The sequence below is a fragment of the Micropterus dolomieu genome, linkage group LG20, assembly GCF_021292245.1.
Source record: "Micropterus dolomieu isolate WLL.071019.BEF.003 ecotype Adirondacks linkage group LG20, ASM2129224v1, whole genome shotgun sequence".
Classification (NCBI taxonomy): Eukaryota; Metazoa; Chordata; class Actinopteri; order Centrarchiformes; family Centrarchidae; genus Micropterus; species Micropterus dolomieu.
The window spans coordinates 35,521,574-35,539,909 of record NC_060169.1 but is presented as its reverse complement, the minus strand read 5'-3'; the positions used below and the strand labels follow the sequence as shown (position 1 = coordinate 35,539,909).

General features: G+C 38.9%; 1 protein-coding gene across 2 annotated transcripts in view; it reads right to left on the bottom strand.

Annotated features, from left to right (window-relative positions):
* Positions 1-1,331: 1,331 nt before the first annotated feature.
* Positions 1,332-18,336, bottom strand: part of LOC123958584 (tryptophan 5-hydroxylase 1-like) — a 21,601-nt gene continuing 4,596 nt past the window's right edge. The window contains exons 1-12 of one of the 2 annotated variants that reach the window (XM_046032034.1): positions 12,746-12,958; positions 12,300-12,388; positions 11,208-11,354; positions 10,860-11,043; positions 10,591-10,691; positions 10,384-10,451; positions 8,293-8,489; positions 6,496-6,631; positions 5,094-5,220; positions 4,603-4,698; positions 3,910-4,043; positions 1,332-3,655 (exon numbers count right to left, since the gene is read on the bottom strand). In XM_046032034.1, coding sequence (XP_045887990.1) covers positions 3,484-3,655; positions 3,910-4,043; positions 4,603-4,698; positions 5,094-5,220; positions 6,496-6,631; positions 8,293-8,489; positions 10,384-10,451; positions 10,591-10,691; positions 10,860-11,043; positions 11,208-11,354; positions 12,300-12,380 — 1,443 coding nt within the window. In that variant the 5' untranslated portion in view covers positions 12,381-12,388; positions 12,746-12,958 and the 3' untranslated portion in view covers positions 1,332-3,483. Of the gene's footprint in view, positions 3,656-3,909; positions 4,044-4,602; positions 4,699-5,093; positions 5,221-6,495; positions 6,632-8,292; positions 8,490-10,383; positions 10,452-10,590; positions 10,692-10,859; positions 11,044-11,207; positions 11,355-12,299; positions 12,389-12,745; positions 12,959-18,336 lie in introns of those variants that run through there. The other variant, XM_046032033.1, reaches the window with a different exon arrangement.

Here is an 18,336-nt window from a genome sequence, read left to right as displayed (position 1 = left end):
TATTATAACAAAAAATAAAAGTTTAATGTTAGTATAATACTGCTAATACTATCATATATAGCTTACCACTTGTAGGCCTATAAAATTAATTCCAGTTACAGTGGTTTCATTATGGTACAGTGTTCTCATTCATTAAATCCTTTTGCAAGAAAAATGCTCTACATGGTGGTTAGTCTCTAATTTTTTAATCAATAATCAGAACCATTCATGCAGACGAGTTTAACATTTCAAAAGTTTGCCGTACCATGTCAGCCTGTTTTTAATGTCCCGCCACTTCAGGCTACAACTGGTCGTTTCACAAAAAGTGACATTGATAAGCAACTTTATGCACACGCTTGGATAAAAAAAGCACCCGACCTCCTCCCTACTCCGTCTGCACCGGTGGAGAGTGCAGACAAGAGCTCCAGCCAGGGGCGGATTGGCCATCTGACAATTCTGGCAAATGTCAGGACCATTTGTTTTGGGTTGGGTTGGGTCAGACAGATTGATAATAATATCAGTGTTTTCCACACATAGACTTTACTTAGGTGGGTGCATTAACAGCTGCCCATGTATATTAGGTGACCCATTTAAGCATTTTGCAAAGAAACACTGAGAGAGATGTTATCTATTATGTTATAAGACACAGGCACGGTGGATATTTTACAAGCACAGACCAGGTAAAGCAACAGTGAACACACTGGTGCAGATATAACTGGGTACATTGTTGGTTTTCGGTTTTGATAGGCTTCCTCACTAACAAGCTTCCTCCGCGCACGGAATCACGCAACTTTATAAAACATAGCCCACTGGTAATGGAGAAAGTCAACAGGGCCGACAAATACTGGGAGAGAGAAAATGAAAAAGGTAGGGCCAGCCGCTGTGTTTGCGGCAGAGGTGTGTGTGCGTGCTTGTGTGGGAATATTAGAACTGAAGGCAAAGAGAGCAGATTCAAGTAGGCAAGTGAGTAAACACTAAACTAAAGGTGGAGAATGAAGTAGAATTAACCTAAGCTTCTAGAATAGTCATTCTGTCAGAAACAGTGAATATATATATAAATAAATTGTTTTTACAGGACAACGTTATATAAGATGAGGTTTTATCACTTGCACACATTTACTATGGGTGTAATAATAATATGCCTAATAATAATAATATCAAATATAAAACATTTGGCCCAGTTGGCAACGGCCTGACCAACTCGATTAGGTTACTTAAATTGGGACATTCTGTCAAAATTGAACACCTCATCAGAGAGAGTGCAACTTAATCTGATTGTCAGTAAAGTTACTTTTGTCAGAACAGAAAACCATGACCCTTTCTACTTCTGCCATTTACCAGACTTCCTTGTTTTTATTCATGTGTATTCCAGTGTTGAGATCAGTGTGTGAGAAAACATTTTCCTACAATGTTCACATCCTATACTGAGTTCAAGAACTAGGATGCTGCTGGAATCAGTACAGCCAGAGTCCAGCCTGCTCTTCTAGTACCAGTGCTGTGAGGAAGGATGCTACTGTAGACCTAGCAGAGACAGGGAGGAGGGTGGTAGAGGTAGGAAGGAAACAGTGACACACAAATGTTTCGGTTTGTAAATAACTCTACAATAGAGAAAGACAGTAACAGCAGACAGACAGAGAGCACACAGACTCTACAACATACTCAGATGGACAGCCATTGTTTTAACTGTGTAAATTTGTTATAAACATGTGTAAAAGTATTGAGCATTGTGTGCCGGTCGCATACATTAAATGTTACAAATTGGTTACATACGGCAGGCCTACTGTTTATATTATTTCACCATCTATACACAAATGTAGCCTAAGTAGTAAATGTGTGTTTGTGAGTGGGGATGTGTGGTAATGTGGACTGGTGTGGCTACAGTGCCAGGGCTGAATTTTTGTCCCAGTCCGCCCCTGGTACCGGCAGCTTGTGCCGGTACGAAAGAGGGAGCTCAACTTCCAGAGGCCTAAAAGACAGTGGTCAGCAGCAGTTCTAGCCAAAGTCAGGAGGTTCAGTGGCAGTGCTAGAGGCATGTACCAAAGTAGATCAGGCTTTGTTGCAGAGTCCGAGTTAAGCATCTAGGTGCAAGTTCACTCTCAAGTCAAGTGTCCAGTCAAACTTGATTAGTTGCATTAGGTGAGTCTCAACACATTTTATATCCAACAAAATAACCTGATATGAGACAACCAACAAAACAATACAATGTGTTATAATATGCATACATACACAATAAAAACTGTCAGGCAGAGCAGCATTATTAAACATTTATCGGGACACCTTGTCTGACTAAATACATTTACTCAAGTACAAATTGAAACACTTGTACTTTCCATTTTATGCTACTTAATACTTTTACTCTACTACATGTGAAAGGCAAATATTGTACTTTTTACTCCACTGCATTTGTCTGACAGCTTTAGTTTAGTTATTTTTATTCTTCTCTACTTTCCATGTCCTAAATAGTGAGATGAAGTGTCCCTTTTCTCACTTTGTTCTCACTCTACAGACAAACACATAATGATCTCATATCAGATGCTGCTGTAAAGTATTTCAAATTTCAAACCTCTTAAAAATTGCGACACACACATTAATGCAGCAGTTATATTAATGTATTATAATAGTAAAACACTGACAGGGACAATTGTACTGTACAGTAAATATTATCACTTTAACAACTGTCACTGTATTTTACTGATAATTATTCTAATGCTTTTGAATGCAGGACTTACTTGTAGTGGTGTATTTTCAGTGTGTTGTTATTACTTTCATGGAAGTAAAGGATCTGAACACTTCTACAATGTTCACACATACGGTAGTACAAATTGGTTGGCAATAATATGAGCTTGTGCAGAACAGACCATACGGAAAAGTGGCGCGGCCAGCGCCAATCATTACAGCCAATCTACTCATCCTGCTACAGGCCGCAGCCGGATGTTATTGAATATTTAAGCTACAGATTAAAATTTAGTGCACCGTGCTTCCAGACCTGTCTCATCCCAGGGCGTCTGATACCGACGCTTTGTCAGGCTTTCTCAAAGATTGGATTTGTTCCAAAATAACACAGTTAGTATGCACTTAGTATAGTACAATTAAAAAGTCATAAGCACATTTTTAAAAAAAGCAAGTAAATCTTTTTTTCTACTTAAGGTATTATAATCCATTGCTGTTCAGGTATGCAAGCTGTCAACAACAACTTAAAGTGCTCCATTAACAGAGGAAAGGTACGAACAAATAAGCAGCAGCCAGCAGAAACATGAAATACCAGGATCCATCATTACATGATCCAGCCTCAAGGCAGTTGTGTGACTGCAGAGTTGGTGCAAGGGTGAAAACACAGTAATTTGCGTTGACGTAGCACTCTGTCCATCAAACCCATCAGGTTAAATCAAGTTGAATTACATACGTTGACTGATTTGAGGCTAATTCGCTTTTCAGGTACTTCTGTATTAAGCTCCAAGTTGGCTTTATTGGAACTTTCAGATGATTTCTGACCAACATGACAACTCAGACTCTTGGGTGTTTGAGTCGGTTCAGGGCGTCTTCTACAATGTCCAGCTCATGACGAATGTCTTTCACCATGCTATTGATGCTGCTGGTGTCCTTCAGGATGTCCACACTCCGCGTGTAGGGGTTGTACCGTACTGTGAACGGACGCCGAATGGTCTTGGCAAACTCCCTGCAGATGCAGCAAAGTCATGTACTCAACATAATGGTATACATAAAATATGGTCACCCTAATTTCCCAATATGTTGAACTTTTCTAGGTTGCAATGATGAAACTTTGTTCATCTGATACTAAAGTGCTGGGTAATGACAATTGGTTGGAATACTTGCTCAATACAACAGAGATGATCTCAAAATATGTTAGATAATAGATTATAGCCACATTATTAAGGAAGGACTGCATTTACACAGCAAAATTCTACTGACCTCATTTTGTTCTTGGCTTCCTCAAAACTCTGTGAGACAAAGTAAACTTCTTGGAACGTAGTTATTTTGCACTCCTGATTACAGGTCACCATGGGGTCAAATGGAAGGATATGGGCCTTGCCAGACAAAGCATGCTGATAGAAGAAAGAGATTGTGGTTTAGTTAGTTAGATTTTAGTAACAAGACACATTTACATATTGAGAGAATGCCCTCCTGGTTGGTCAAGCAACATGGTTTTGGCTACTGTGAATTGAATGCTCTAACAAGGTTACAGTGACGTAGATTGGCACACAGAATAGGACAAATGAGAGGTGTTTTGTCTTTCCGCTAAAAATACTTATAAATAGTAGTAAAATTGTTTCCTCTTAACACCTATTGCTGTAGATGAGCTGATAATACAGGAATTTGATTGGTGAGGGTCGGTCAGTATTAAGATCACGATCATGAGAAAAACGATGAATATCTACAATCAATGGGTTTGTGGTAATGAAGGAACTATGGAGGTGAAAAGAAAGTTTCTCAGCCCAGGAGAAAAGTTCTTTATTAAGTTTGTTGAAATCTTTAAACAAAAAAATTAAGCCTGAAACCTGAAACTAAAATGCAGTTAAATGGAAATAGTATAGAGTAGAGTAGAAACACAGCGCAGCAGATGCATCTGTACTGTATTAAGCTAGACAGCAGGTCATATGTCACCTTGAGTTCACTGATGGAGGAGAGGAGTCCAGCTCCATAGGCCCTTAGCCTGCCATCCTGCTTACATAGACCAAACTCCACTGTGAAGAAATAACACTAGAACAAAACAGGGTGTAACTTTAAAATCATCCTGTTCATACACAGTATTAGAACAGAAGTCATAGATGTCACTACAGAAGTTGTGTGTGTTTGTGCAAAATAATAATATACATTTGACTAAATTGTTTGTTTGTCTGCTCTCAATTTAATCTTAAAACTTTCTAATCACTGTTTTTGTTCTGTTGTTTTAAGGGTGGTTTACGGTATCCCACCTGCAATATTTGCAATATGACAGTCAGCTGCTCAACAGCATTGGATCTCATAAGTGTTGTGTTAAAGTAAAATCTAGGAGACACACAAGCAGCCAAAATGTGAACACGACAGGTGGTTTAAAAAAAAAAAAAAAGTGTGTTGTAACATTGCACAGTGAGTGTGTGCGTGTATTTTCTCACTGTGGCCAGTTTCTGAATGTCGTCATCTGAAGCTCCCAGCGATGCTAAACCAATCTCTTGAGAGAACTGGGCGAAGCTGGGCTCAGCAAGCAGAGGAACATGACCCAGCAGCTCATGACATGTGTCTCTGCATCAAACACATAGTGTCACATAGTAGCGGTGGTGGAAATGGGGGGAAGGCACGGGCGTAAAAGTCTGCTCTTATATATTCACTGTCAATCACTTATAGTTGTTTACACGTTTATGCCTGTTGAACAGGTGTATTGATACACACGGTTTCTTAGGTGGTCATGAAATATAACTTATTGTGATTGAATGCACCACAAATCCAGCTACTGTCCATACAGCCAAGGCATGATCCAAAGTAATGTTTCTGATTCTGCATTGTCATCACTACTGGCTACAGGCGAGATACATGTACATTACATCCGGAGGGCACATAAAAAGACGCAGTAAACTAACTATCGAGGCACTTTTCCCTGTGATTATGCTAAAGTTACATTGTGAACAACAAATACATGTTTAAATCAACTCTTCTACAAAGACACTCATGGAGCAAAGTCAGTGGTCAGTGGCTGGAGGCGCTGGAGAAGTGAACCAGATGAAGATAACTCCAAGATTACTTGATTTGACCACTACTCATTACTGTGACTTAGTGCAGTAAAACCATGGCAAGTAAAAAGCCAGTACTTTATAAATACACCTGTTCAGCAAGCATAAACATGTAAACATGAACAAAGCGTGACTTTGCTGTGACATTACTGTTGCTGCCCTCGAAACAACATTCAGTTCTATTCCTGTTCTGAATTAATTCTCTTTTTTAGGACTATATTTTTTTAAAAGCCGTTTTAGTGATGAAAAAGAACCAATAAGAGTAGTAGTATGGATGAAACCCTAACAATACCTAACCTTAAACACGAGGTCAACACTACAATATGTCAAAAAACACATTTTAATGGGGACCCACTTAATTTCCCTGGGACTCACAACAGTTAAAACCTTTCAACATCAACACTGATGGTGGTTCACTTTCCTCAAACATTTGTGGCATCTTTGACATATCTAGTCTAGTTTACGTAACATTAATCTTGGTTATATGACCATTCGTGTTATTGTTGGACAGGAGAGAAGAGGAAACAATGCAGTGGAGAGGAGACAGCAGCAAAGCAGCAAAGCAGAGAGAACATAAATAAGCCAAATCATCAAGACTGTCATCAAGAAAATAAGATCTCTACAATCTTTGCAATCAATAAAATCTGTAAGAATGAATATAATGAATCAAATTTTCCAGTGACACCTCCCCCACCTTTCGACCCCCACACAAATATATTCCCCTAGTAAAAGTATGACTGTGGAAGGCAGAGCAAGTGAATGAGTTGTGTGCGTGCATGTGTGTACTCACGGTTCAGGTGTATACAAAGGCTCAGAACTGTGGCGGACATACTGAGTGCAGTGGAATACTCTGAAGGCCAGGCCTGCTAGAAAGTCTCTGGGGGAGAGGTACCCTGCCACTGGTCGAATGATGAAGCCTGAGCGCTCTATTCAACACACACACACACACACACACACACACACACACACACACAAAATACTGGGTCTGTTTCTTTGGTAGAAAGAAATTCCAGTGAAAACTGTTGACATCAAAGTCTGTGGATTACCCAGATTACCACGGACAATGGGCCTCATACAAGAACTACAAACACATTTACTTAAAGCAACATTACGAAGTAATTTTTTATTAAAATAACAGCTTCAAGATAACCTGACTTGTATTAGGGTTAATGGCGTCTCTGTCATTGCCTCTCCGGGCCCAGGACACCTGCTTTAGACTATGTAACACTGGAATGTTCCAGAGAGGCTATGGACATTTTGTTAGCTAATGGCAGGGGCGAAGAGACAGAAGAGGAAGTTGACGGAGGAAGCTAAGAAGAGAAACGTCGGAGCCAGATAACGAAAAGATATCCTGGGTATGTTGAACTTGTTTCATGGGAAAGGTCCCATTTGTTTCTCAGCTTGGATTATGCTGCCTGCCTGGTGTGTTTTGTTCTGTGTCAGCATTTAAACCCTCAGTTCTGTTCAGTCTTTGTTGTCTCCTCATCATTTGTAGAGTGTTCTGCCTGTTTCCATGGTATTTGAAGTACCAGCCCAGTTTTGCTTCAGCTCTGGATTTTGCTCTGTTTTGGTTGTTTGCTCTTTAAGACATGTTTCGTACGTTTTGGACTACTACCTTTGTAGCGCAAGCTTTTTGTTGTATTTAAATAATTATTTTACTGGATCTACCCTGTCAAGTGTCTGCATTTGGGTATCCCTATCTATGCATTTGGGAATTCCTGACAGATTATGCCAATGATCAAATCTCATGATCATGCACTTTGTATGTACAGGGGGTATTCATCAAATTGAAGTTTGAGTAATTCACAGATGAGTTTGTGTAGTTAAGACTCGGACTTGCTGAGTCTGACTTAGAACATTTGTATAAGCAAGCCTCAGTGAGTAAGAAAGGATAAGGGTAAGATTAAAAAAAAAAAAAAAAAAAGACAATCTTGCATAATTGTTTTCGGGACATTTAAGCATTTTCAAAGCTTTGAGCACCACAAAGAAAAGTGGGTCCATTTGCCTCCTTTGTAAAGGAGTAGAAGCATAAGAGAAGTTATTGAGGCTCACTATGCATCCTCAATATGATAGTAGAAAAAAATAAACAAAATCCTGATTTCCATGTTTTGTGTTTCTATCTTTTAGTCTCCAAAATAACTTGTACTTTTATTCACAATTTACATGAGCTGTGAGTTAATGTTAATGGACAAACATTACATTGAATGTGCCCATCACACAAACACGTGAAATGTATTTGTGTCAATCTGTTGCATGGATAGGAAAATGCTTTCTCACTTTTATTGCACGTCTTTTGCTTTATGCAGTTTACATTGATTGGTAAGTATCTGTTGAATGATTTCAAATAATAAATCAGCAAGTAGCCTAAAGATCCATGTTGAGTCATATTTATGGTAACAAAAAAATAATCCTGAACAAATCTGGCCCACTATGAGTTTGTGGAGCTGATATCATCTTGTCATTAGATAAAATGCTGCTGAGGGCACTTCAGCATCAGTTTACACTCTGAGCCATGGCAGATGTTGTTATCACGTGATTTGCTAAGGCACTTCAAATTAGCAAAACTGGCTTAGAATTGAAACGTTACCGTTGAGGAAGTGTGAGACATCCTCCAGCTGGGGGATGTTGTCTTCGCTGTAGTTACAGTATTTGGTGAGCAGAGGGAGGTTCTTCAGATGCTCCTTGCAGGCATGGCTGAGGTACAGCTTGTTGAGCTCCCTGAACACCACACCCCAGGTATGCACCTCCTCTGCTGTGAAGTCTATCCGAAATATAGGATCGCCCCTGACAAACAGAAGTTAGCTTACTGGCTTCAATATAAATAATTTAAAATCCGATAAATAAAACACAAGATAAACAACATAGCAATGTAGGGAATTCTGTGTACATTTGTGTCAGATCTCAAACTGGTTTCACTTCATAACTGTCAAAAGTGTGTTTCTTTTTATTGCAGTAGGCCTAACTCTTTAAGAAGGTCATTATTATTCTTCGGACTCAAAGGATTTTTCCGGTTAACCCGGAAAGCCGGATCGCTATATGAAAGCACACACACGTGTGCGGGATTACACGGCGGACATTCATCCACGTTTATTGAGGGATCTCAGTGTGAAAGCAGCTTTTAAGACTCTTTCCCTGCTTCTCATCATAGCACCTGTGGCTTCCTACACACCTGAAGCAAGTTCCAGTAATCAACCTTTCCTGTGTTTAGCCACAGCTCTACAATCAGTCTCTGCACATGCTTCAGCTTAGTGTTTAGTTAAGTTCGCTCTTTTTGCACCACTTGTCTTGATTCCTGTCTGATTATTAAGTGTTTTCTTGCTCCTGTCTCAGATCATCGCTTCAGCTGTGGAAGCCCAGCCTGCCGGCCTGTTCTGTGTTTTTTGGATCACCCACCCTCCTGTCTGCATACTCTCTGCCACTGCCCTTCGGATCACTTTATAGCCCCATTCTCTTTTGTTCAATAAACCCCAGTGTCTGATTCTAACCTTGCCTCTGTGTCTGCTCCTGAATCCAAATATAACTCAGCTCAACAATAATATGAGATATAATCCTATTAATTTGCTGAGTGGGCTATTAACCTTACCCTTTCTTCTATTTATTTTACTGACAGGTCTCCACTGGAGGTAATATTGATTTGATCATAAAGTCAGTCCTCTTGTTTAATAAATCGCTCTACATCCCAAGTGAGAAAATTGTCTCACACCTTTTATTTCTTGTTATCGATTACAGAAATAAAGCAATCTGTGTGTGTGTCTGTCTGTTTGTATTTCGATTATGTCAGGAACCGGTCACCCAATCAGCTTCAAATGTGGAGGATGTGTTGTTGTGGACCCAAGGGAGTGCAGTGTTGCGTTTGGTGCAATTTGAACACACAACATACTCAGAATGACTAAATATACAAGGGAACAGTGGAGCTCTGCAGCAGCGATGGCAGGGAACACTCACTCGGGCGGGGCTTATGGTGCTCAGCACCGCAATAGCGAGAGCGGGTTATGATGGCAGGGACGGGGCTTATATGCTCTGATGTGGTAATGTATAGTTGACGTTACATGGAAGTTACTCCCTCATACTGACAATATGTCTTCCAACCTCCAAGTGTAGGCCAATTACAACATCCTCACTGGCAGGTGCACACTGCATTTAAACTGGGAGATCTTTTCAATGCTTTTACATTAACAATTATTTAAAAGCAACATTAAATTCCATTTAGCATATCATACTCAGACACACTCAACACCCTTTCTTTGTTGTGTTTGATTTCAAAAGAAATCAAGGGCCAAGCCTTTACATGAAAAACACCATCAGACTGAAATCACATGCAAAACTCACACAATTCCTTTTCATGACATTAAGAATTTTTTGCTTGTTTACCCTAATGTACTTGTTCCTCTTTTTGATTTTGTCTTTATGCATCATCATCCTATTTCTGAATACTATTGACATAATTTTATTTGGTCTGGAAGTTGCTAATTCTTTTTTATTTATTGTCAGTTTTGTGCAGATGGAGAATATAATGATAGGTGTGTTTTTGATATTATATTTTTATTTTGCCTAACATGGTGCGTCTCAAGGGATTTATCCTTCATTTTTGAAACATGTCAGCTAAATCAATTTTATACATGAAAGCAAAATGAAACAATTTCAAGTGAATCACATTTAAACAAACAATGGAACTTACTGTTTGTAGCTCATAGCCAAATCAGCAAAATATTTTCTTCTTTTACGATATATGTTGTCTTTAAATCCCTGCAAAAACAACACACTCACAATCTCAATTTATATTTTCACAATTTCATAATTATAAAAAAAAAAAGGATAAGCCATTTTAGACAAGAAACAAAAAACCCACAGGTTACTCTGTAACAACTGTATCTGTCCTACATACCGGATGATCAGCATCTAATTCAGAGCCATACATCAAAACCCTGTTCGCACACAGATCCAAATCAGAGACCTTCTTAGGGAACCAGGGCACATCAGCCATATCTGCAATACAAATTAGGTTAAATTATTTTAAAGTTGCTTGTATCTCATAAATTTTCTGCTAGACCTTCCATGTACTTATGAGTTAACAGTTACAAAACAGGCGTGTGAGTTAGATTTGAACCATATAAGCTATTAATGTTGATTGTACATCAATTAAAATATGCCCACCATCATCAGGGAGAGTGGAGTTGTCAAGTGGGGTCATCTCAACAATATCAGTATGCTTCCTTAGCAGCTGAGTCAGCTCCTTAAGTTGTTTATGGTCAGTGTCACAATCCACAAAGATCTCAAAGTCTGAATTCCTTCGTTTGGACTTGCGGGACTCGATATGAATGAGGTTGACATGTTTTTCCTGCACATGTATAACATAAGAAGAAAAAATGCGGAACCTCTTCCAAAAACAATTAAACATTTTTAACCAGAGAAGATTATTTCAACAAAAAATATTCAGAAACTTGACTACTAATTTAAAGATGAAATGATGAGAAGGCATGTTTTTGTAAATGAAACACCCACCTGGAAAAGCTTAAGGGCCTTGACAAGACCACCGACTTCATCTTTCACTGAGAATATGATAGTTGCAATGCCTTTCTCAGAGCTGGTGGGCTTTCCAGGGGAGCTGCTCTTGTTGTCCGGGCTTTCATCAATTTTACTGAAGGTAACCTTATAAATTTAGTGTGAAAAAAAACAAAACAAAGAAACATTTATGGATTTTCTTTTTCCATTTATGCTTGTTGAGACTACCTGATTAAATAAAGATTATATTTTTTAAAAGACCGGTTGTTATGGCCGTTCTAGAGCTCTACATTGTGGGACACAGAGACTGGCCCAATGCATACTGGAGATCTTTTCGGTAAGACATCTGGGTATTTTTTAGCTTTCAATCGATTTTGCTTTTGTTTGTATACTGCATTCTCCATGGTATATATTTGCCAAATACTGCTGGTATAGTAGCCGGTTTTGAGTACAGCCATCTAGATCTTATACAGCCAGTCAAGTCTTGCATAAAGCAATAACTACACAGACTCTGAATAATTAACCAACATTAGCTTTCCTGTTAAAGTCTTCTTGTTATCTAACTTACAAATATGAACACACTTCTTGTCCTGCACCTTAGCTTGTTAAACGAGTCACCAAACAAGCATTCACAGAGATAAAGTGCACTGTTGTGTACAGCATGTAAACAATATCACTCCGGACCCGTTAGATGCTGGTGTGGTCCTTACTCTTCCATACCACTAACAACATGACATGTAGGCTACAAAGCAAATAAGTTTAACACTGGCACTCTGGCAGTCTTCCAGCTGCTATCAATCAAACACAGACACAGCCAGCCCTGCAGCCAGCTGAGACAAAAAGGAGCATTTCTGATATAAAATAAAAAAATGCATTGATATTATTTTTGATTACGAAATGAAAACAAAATGTGGTTTCAGTTGTAAACAATCTTTCACTAAGCTTATACCAATCAGAAATCATTTGACAGCTTTGTCAGCTCTAGTGGTTAACAATTTTGAAGTTACCTCTACTTAAAACTGCAACTAAAAAAGCCAAGTCCTTTAGCTAAGGCTTTTCACATATACCACAAGCATCGTTAGTGCTACTTACTTCATTGTTGAGCTGCTTCTCCTCAGACTCAAAAGAACGTCTTTTGCGTGGTCCCTGTTCGTCTGACTTTTTGGCATACATGGCTGTCTCTAGATCAGCAGTAGAAAGGTAATATACAATTAATGCTCAGTATAGTTGTTTGTTCTGCACCAACTACCGCTAAACTTGAAACTAGATGACAGTGAGTTCTCTGAAAGGAAGAAAGCCTCTCTCAACAGTAGAAGACTTTTGGATCAGATACAGTTTGAGTTGCCAGCCGTACTGTAACACAGAGCAAAATGCTGGGGTATTTATGGAGCTTTAGTGGAGGGGAGGGTGCGAGAGGGAGCAGCTATTTCTTTCAGCAGGACGGAGATTAGGAAGGGTCAGAATAAACATTACTAATCATCACTAACGGGAAAATAGGTTCACACACTTTGACAGTCCAATAAAAAGCAATAGAATACCTTATTTATGAGCAACAAATATTAGATTTAAAATCTGAAACTGATATTTCTCTTTCAAAGGAATTATATGTGATTATATGCATTATGTTCAAAACACTATGGACATATTTGTTCCTATCTTATGTTGAATTTTCTTCTGTCTGTTTGGTCTGTGTTTCTTGTTTCCTGTTTTACATTAAAGTTTTGTCTGCCCCTTGTGTCAGTGTCACGTTGTACTTCCTGTGTATGTCTCACGGATTGCCTTAGTGGTTACACCTGTGTGTGATTATATTCGCCTCACCTGTGTATTTCGGTGGTGGTCTGTCTCTCATTTGTTGTGTTTTCGTTGTTCTGTATGGTGTGCTTCACAGTGGAGGTTTGGATTGCTTGTGTTTCATGTTTCCGGTTTATTCCCTGTGTTTTGGATTTATTTCTGTTGGACTCTTGGACTGTTTGCTTACCTCAGTCGTGGATTACCTTGTTTTGTTTGGACTGCCAACCAGCTTCACATCCACTGTTATGGTGCTTTCACACCTGTAGTTCGGTTCGTTTGGTCCGGACCAAGTGAAAAAAATAAAACTGTTGCATTTTAGTTCTGGTACGGTTCATGTTCACGCTGCAGTTTTACAAACGAACCGGAGTACTACTTGGTTTCCTATTTTAATATAATCAGGGAAAATACCTACGCTGGCAAGTAGGCTATATGTTACCAAATGATTTTCATAAACACAGCACGGTTTATACAGATCAATTATGAGATCGCTGAACACATTTTGCGATCAGCAGATGGATTTATTAGTGGTTTAGCTTTGGAAATAATGCTCAGATCCCATCTCTGCTATCATAAAATCCTGTGGTTGGTTCATTTGCTTTCACGCCACAAGCGAACCGCACCAGAATTTGTTTGAAAGCTACTGAGACTACCTCTTCAAGGAGGTCTTGGTCTGCTTGTTTGGTCAGCTTTTGGTGCGCACCCGAGCTCGATTGCTGCATTCACACCTGCCCAAACAAACCACACCAAGGGGGAAAACAAACTCTAGTTCCATTCAACCAAACTAAATGAGGCAGGTGTATTTAGAATTTTGTTTAGTGTACTTTTCCTTAAATAAATGGTCGGAATAGTTCTTCCACCACTGGCAACGCACTATGAGGGGGATCCAGCCACCACTGTTTTGTCACAGAGTGAAAACTCATCTGTTCAGACTGTACCTTGACCCATACTTTTTTTTACTTATTGTTTCTAAATGTAGCATTTAAAGCATTTCAGCATATTTGATGGATTTGATATACTTGCATGATTCTTGCAGTTGTATCCACATGGTTGTATGCACTCATTGTAAGTTTTTGGATAAAAGCTTCAGCTAATTAAGTGTAAAATAACTTAATGATGTCTGCCCTAAAATGCACTTAAGTAGAAAAGTGAAACACAACCAGGTTCATAACCAAACAGTTGAGAAACCAACAACAAACTTAAAGGTGCCCTATAGAGTTTTGTTGTAAACAAAGTTTTGTTTAAATACTGTACAGTATTTCTTCCACAAACACATTGTGCGGGGGCGGCTTGTTCATTAGGATAGACTGGATGACGTACTTTTCTCACACCACACTGTTACTTAGCTGTGACTGTTTTTGACAGGCAGTTTATCTCTGAATATTCCTGTCCAATCAGCGTCAAGTCGTTTATGCTCCATAAAATGCCATAGGCTAAGCTAATCTTGACGAATTTTATGCTTATGTTAAATGTGATTGATTGATAAATGTTATTAAGCCATGTTTTATATGTGGTGGTGGAGTCAATATAAAGTTAACTGCACTTAACCAGTAACAATTATTTGATGTGTTGTTTTTTTTTTCTTCTATTGCCAGAAACCAAAGAAGAGGAAGTAGCTTGATGTGGCCACCACTGGCATCTTGTAAGAGGAAGGTAAAAAGAAGAAGAACAAGTAGGAAAGCAACAGAAAATAAAACAACAACAATAGAATATACCTTTAATATTGCCCCTTACATGCCTTGTTGTTTATGTGTAAATACAGAGGAAGAATGGGAGAACAGCACATAGCTCGTTCTTGCTGTGTGATTATAGAGTACAGGAGCAGTGGACACACCACTAATAATACTGTGTAACTACAGGATAACAAGTGTTTTTTTTCACAACTCTCTGCTTACCTTATTAGTCTTGTGTAATGTGAAAATGAAAAACTGTAAATAATTTTATTCATTGCACATCATCAGCCCAGTGTCACCGTGTTTTCTTCTGGATTTGTTGCTCCTAAATAAAAGGTTTGTCACAGCTAAATCAGATGATTGTGAGAGTCATCCTTTTTTTCATTAATGGTAAAATAGTTGCCTTTACAACCAAAGGTCTAAAGATGTGTTGATTTTTGACTGAGGACTGTTCATTCATTGTAGACATTGACAATGAACTTCAGTATGTAGCTGTTCACAAATTGCCCCCCTGAGAGATTTGGCAGGAGCCACCACTGGCACTGTGGATCCTTGAGGTCCAATAAACGTGTTCAATGCACTTCCTATTCTTACTCAGTTCAGTTCCCTTTTATTTATATAGTGCCAATTCATAACAGATGTTATGTCATCACATCACACTTTTGATGGAGCAGAAGCCTGTACTACAAAGCGAGGTAACTGGCTTATCCAGTAACTTCATGAGTAACTTTGGGATGTCGGGTGTAACTTTCCAATTAACCCGTACTACGAAAGGTGGATAGGTTTTACTCGAGGTATTCTGTCATGGCAATTTACACTGCATCTTTAAACTGCTCCGAGCAGGTTGTCTTCGTGGTTAACTCAATGTTACCCTATAGACATGGATAGGCTATTATAAGTGTGGGCTACACAACACATCTGTACTGTAATGTAATGATGAGACCGTTTGATCAAATATTTTAGATTTTACACAAGCGCTTTCCACTGTGGTTGCAGTTGAAATATAGTTATTCTTAACACAATAGCATTACATACAGATATCCCTGCAGCCTCTGATATCTAGAGAGTAGATCTTAATTCATTAACAGGTAAATTTCTGAGATGAAGCCCATCTGTCATATTGAATCATCCTACATATTTAGATTTAACATTTTTCATGTCCAAAAAATACAGAGCCAGCAGAGGGAGGTAAAAATCAGAGATAAAAGTATTACTTTTAGAAGAACAAATTTCACAAGTATTTCCTCATTGTGAAATCTGGGCGCATAGTATAATTTGATTTACCACTGCGGGCATATTACACGGCAAGCAGCGGCATCTGTGGTGTGATGTTGCAACCTTGTGAAGTGAAGCCATGTGGTTCCTTCCCTTCTCTCATAAAGTTATGAATAAAATGTGATTTTTCCAATAAATGTAACACTCGTTCATAAAATCCAGTTTAGTGGACCTTTAATCCACTAACCAAAATTTTATTCATGTCATAGTACCATTTAACACCAATGCAGGCAGTCAGAGTTTGTCAGACCTGACTTTCCTTGATAACCCCGAGTTAATCTGAGTAGGTTAAATACTTACTTCTTTATAGTACAGGCCTCAGGTCTAGACCATACTCTTTGTAATATTATAAGACCCAACAATTCCCATTGACACCTTCACTGCATGAACTATCAGAAGTGTTTTTAGTTTTTTATATATTTTTAAATAATTTTTTAAGTTTTCTATATAAATAACATGAGCATAAACACATTATTTCTGCCTTTTAGGTTGTGGAGAATAATACCAAAATTAGGAGACAATTCAGCATGTATGAATGAGATGCAAAATGCTTTCTTAAGCATAGTTTTAGCATAGACTCCACAGCCCTTGTAGTCCAAGGCTACATTATGATCTTAGCAGTGTACACTGCAGGGGGGTGTCTCAGTCTGCCCAAGCATAAAAAAGGCACATTAAACCAGCTATTTATAGCCCTATTCAGTGATGGCCTCATCCTCCATGAGATGGTGCGTCTTTTGTTCTGAGTTGCGTCAGGAGCTTGGAACTGATTTCCTTGCCTGCAGTATAGTTATATTAGCTATTTAAGTTTTTCTAGGTTGACCTATTACAAGTGTTTTTTTCTTATTGAAACAGCAGCTGACACAAATGCATTACTTAATTTCCACTCAGCAAATGTTTTAAGTGGCTACTTTACATCCCACCTATACAAATACACATTAATATTACATTTTTATTTACATGTTGGCTTACTCCCATAAAGAATGAGTTCTTATACACATTTCTACCTGTTTAAAAGAAGCCTTATGGCCAAGGGCACCCTTTCACTCCAGGGCCCACATTGGCCATACAGTAGTCAATCGGAAGGGTAATTTTAATTATAGCAAGAGACAGGAAGTCTCTGTTATCTGGTTCTTTAATTTTGTCTGAAACAGTATCCTGTGTCTCTAAGAGGCTCCATATGAGACCTGGCATATTTAAACACATTTACAGCCAGATCTGACCTTCAGCAACCCTCTAAGAAGAAAATCATGGATGCAGGTTCTCTAGTAACAGGTTATCCGCAGCCAGGATTTTCTGAGACGTAAATCTGACGTTGGTGCAGCTCTGCTCTTTTGAGGAGTCTAATGAAAACCAATCATAGAGTGTGATCTGTCCATCTGCTCTCTTTTTATACAATTAGAGAGGACTTTGTGTACCATTGAAAGGTATTGTTTATTGGGTTCTACTGCTGGATGGTCTCTGTGCAGGGTCATTCTGCAACCTCACATGTTCATTTTTGATGCTTTATTTTATTAGGCTATGCCCTTTCAGCACTGAAACATTTTGAAATAATTAACATGAATGATAGCTGTAACAGTAAATCACTTCTCTGAATAAGGTATATAGGACTGTGATGTCAAAACGAGACTGCTGTGAAGAATGAAGTAATCAATAAATGATGACACTGCCACTGTAGGCATCTATGGGAGGGTAATTGACAAGTACCCTATATATGTTGTCCCTTTATACTGGCGTCCTATTCAGGATGTATCGTTTCTTGCTCAATGCAAGCTGGGGTAGCAATAGATCAGTGTGAATTTATAACCATAGCTTATAAGATTACAGGTTAAGCCCACTGTTCCTCGTTCCTTTTCTGTTAGCATCCTGGTTCAGCTAGTTGTTTCACCAAGTATGTAATTACACTCACCTAAAGGATTATTAGGAACACCTGTTCAATTTCTCATTAATGCAATTATCTAATCAACCAATCACATGGCAGTTGCTTCAATGCATTTAGGGGTGTGGTCCTGGTCAAGACAATCTCCTGAACTCCAAACTGAATGTCAGAATGGGAAAGAAAGGTGATTTAAGCAATTTTGAGCGCGGCATGGTTGTTGGTGCCAGACGGGCCGGTCTGAGTATTTCACAATCTGCTCAGTTACTGGGATTTTCACGCACAACCATTTCTAGGGTTTACAAAGAACGGTGTGAAAAGGGAAAAACATCCAGTATGCGGCAGTCCTGTGGGCGAAAATGCCTCGTTGATGCAAGAGGTCAGAGGAGAATGGGCCGACCGATTCAAGCTGATAGAAGAGCAACTTTGACTGAAATAACCACTCGTTACAACCGAGGTATGCGGCAAAGCATTTGTGAAGCCACAACACGCACAACCTTGAGGCGGATGGGCTACAACA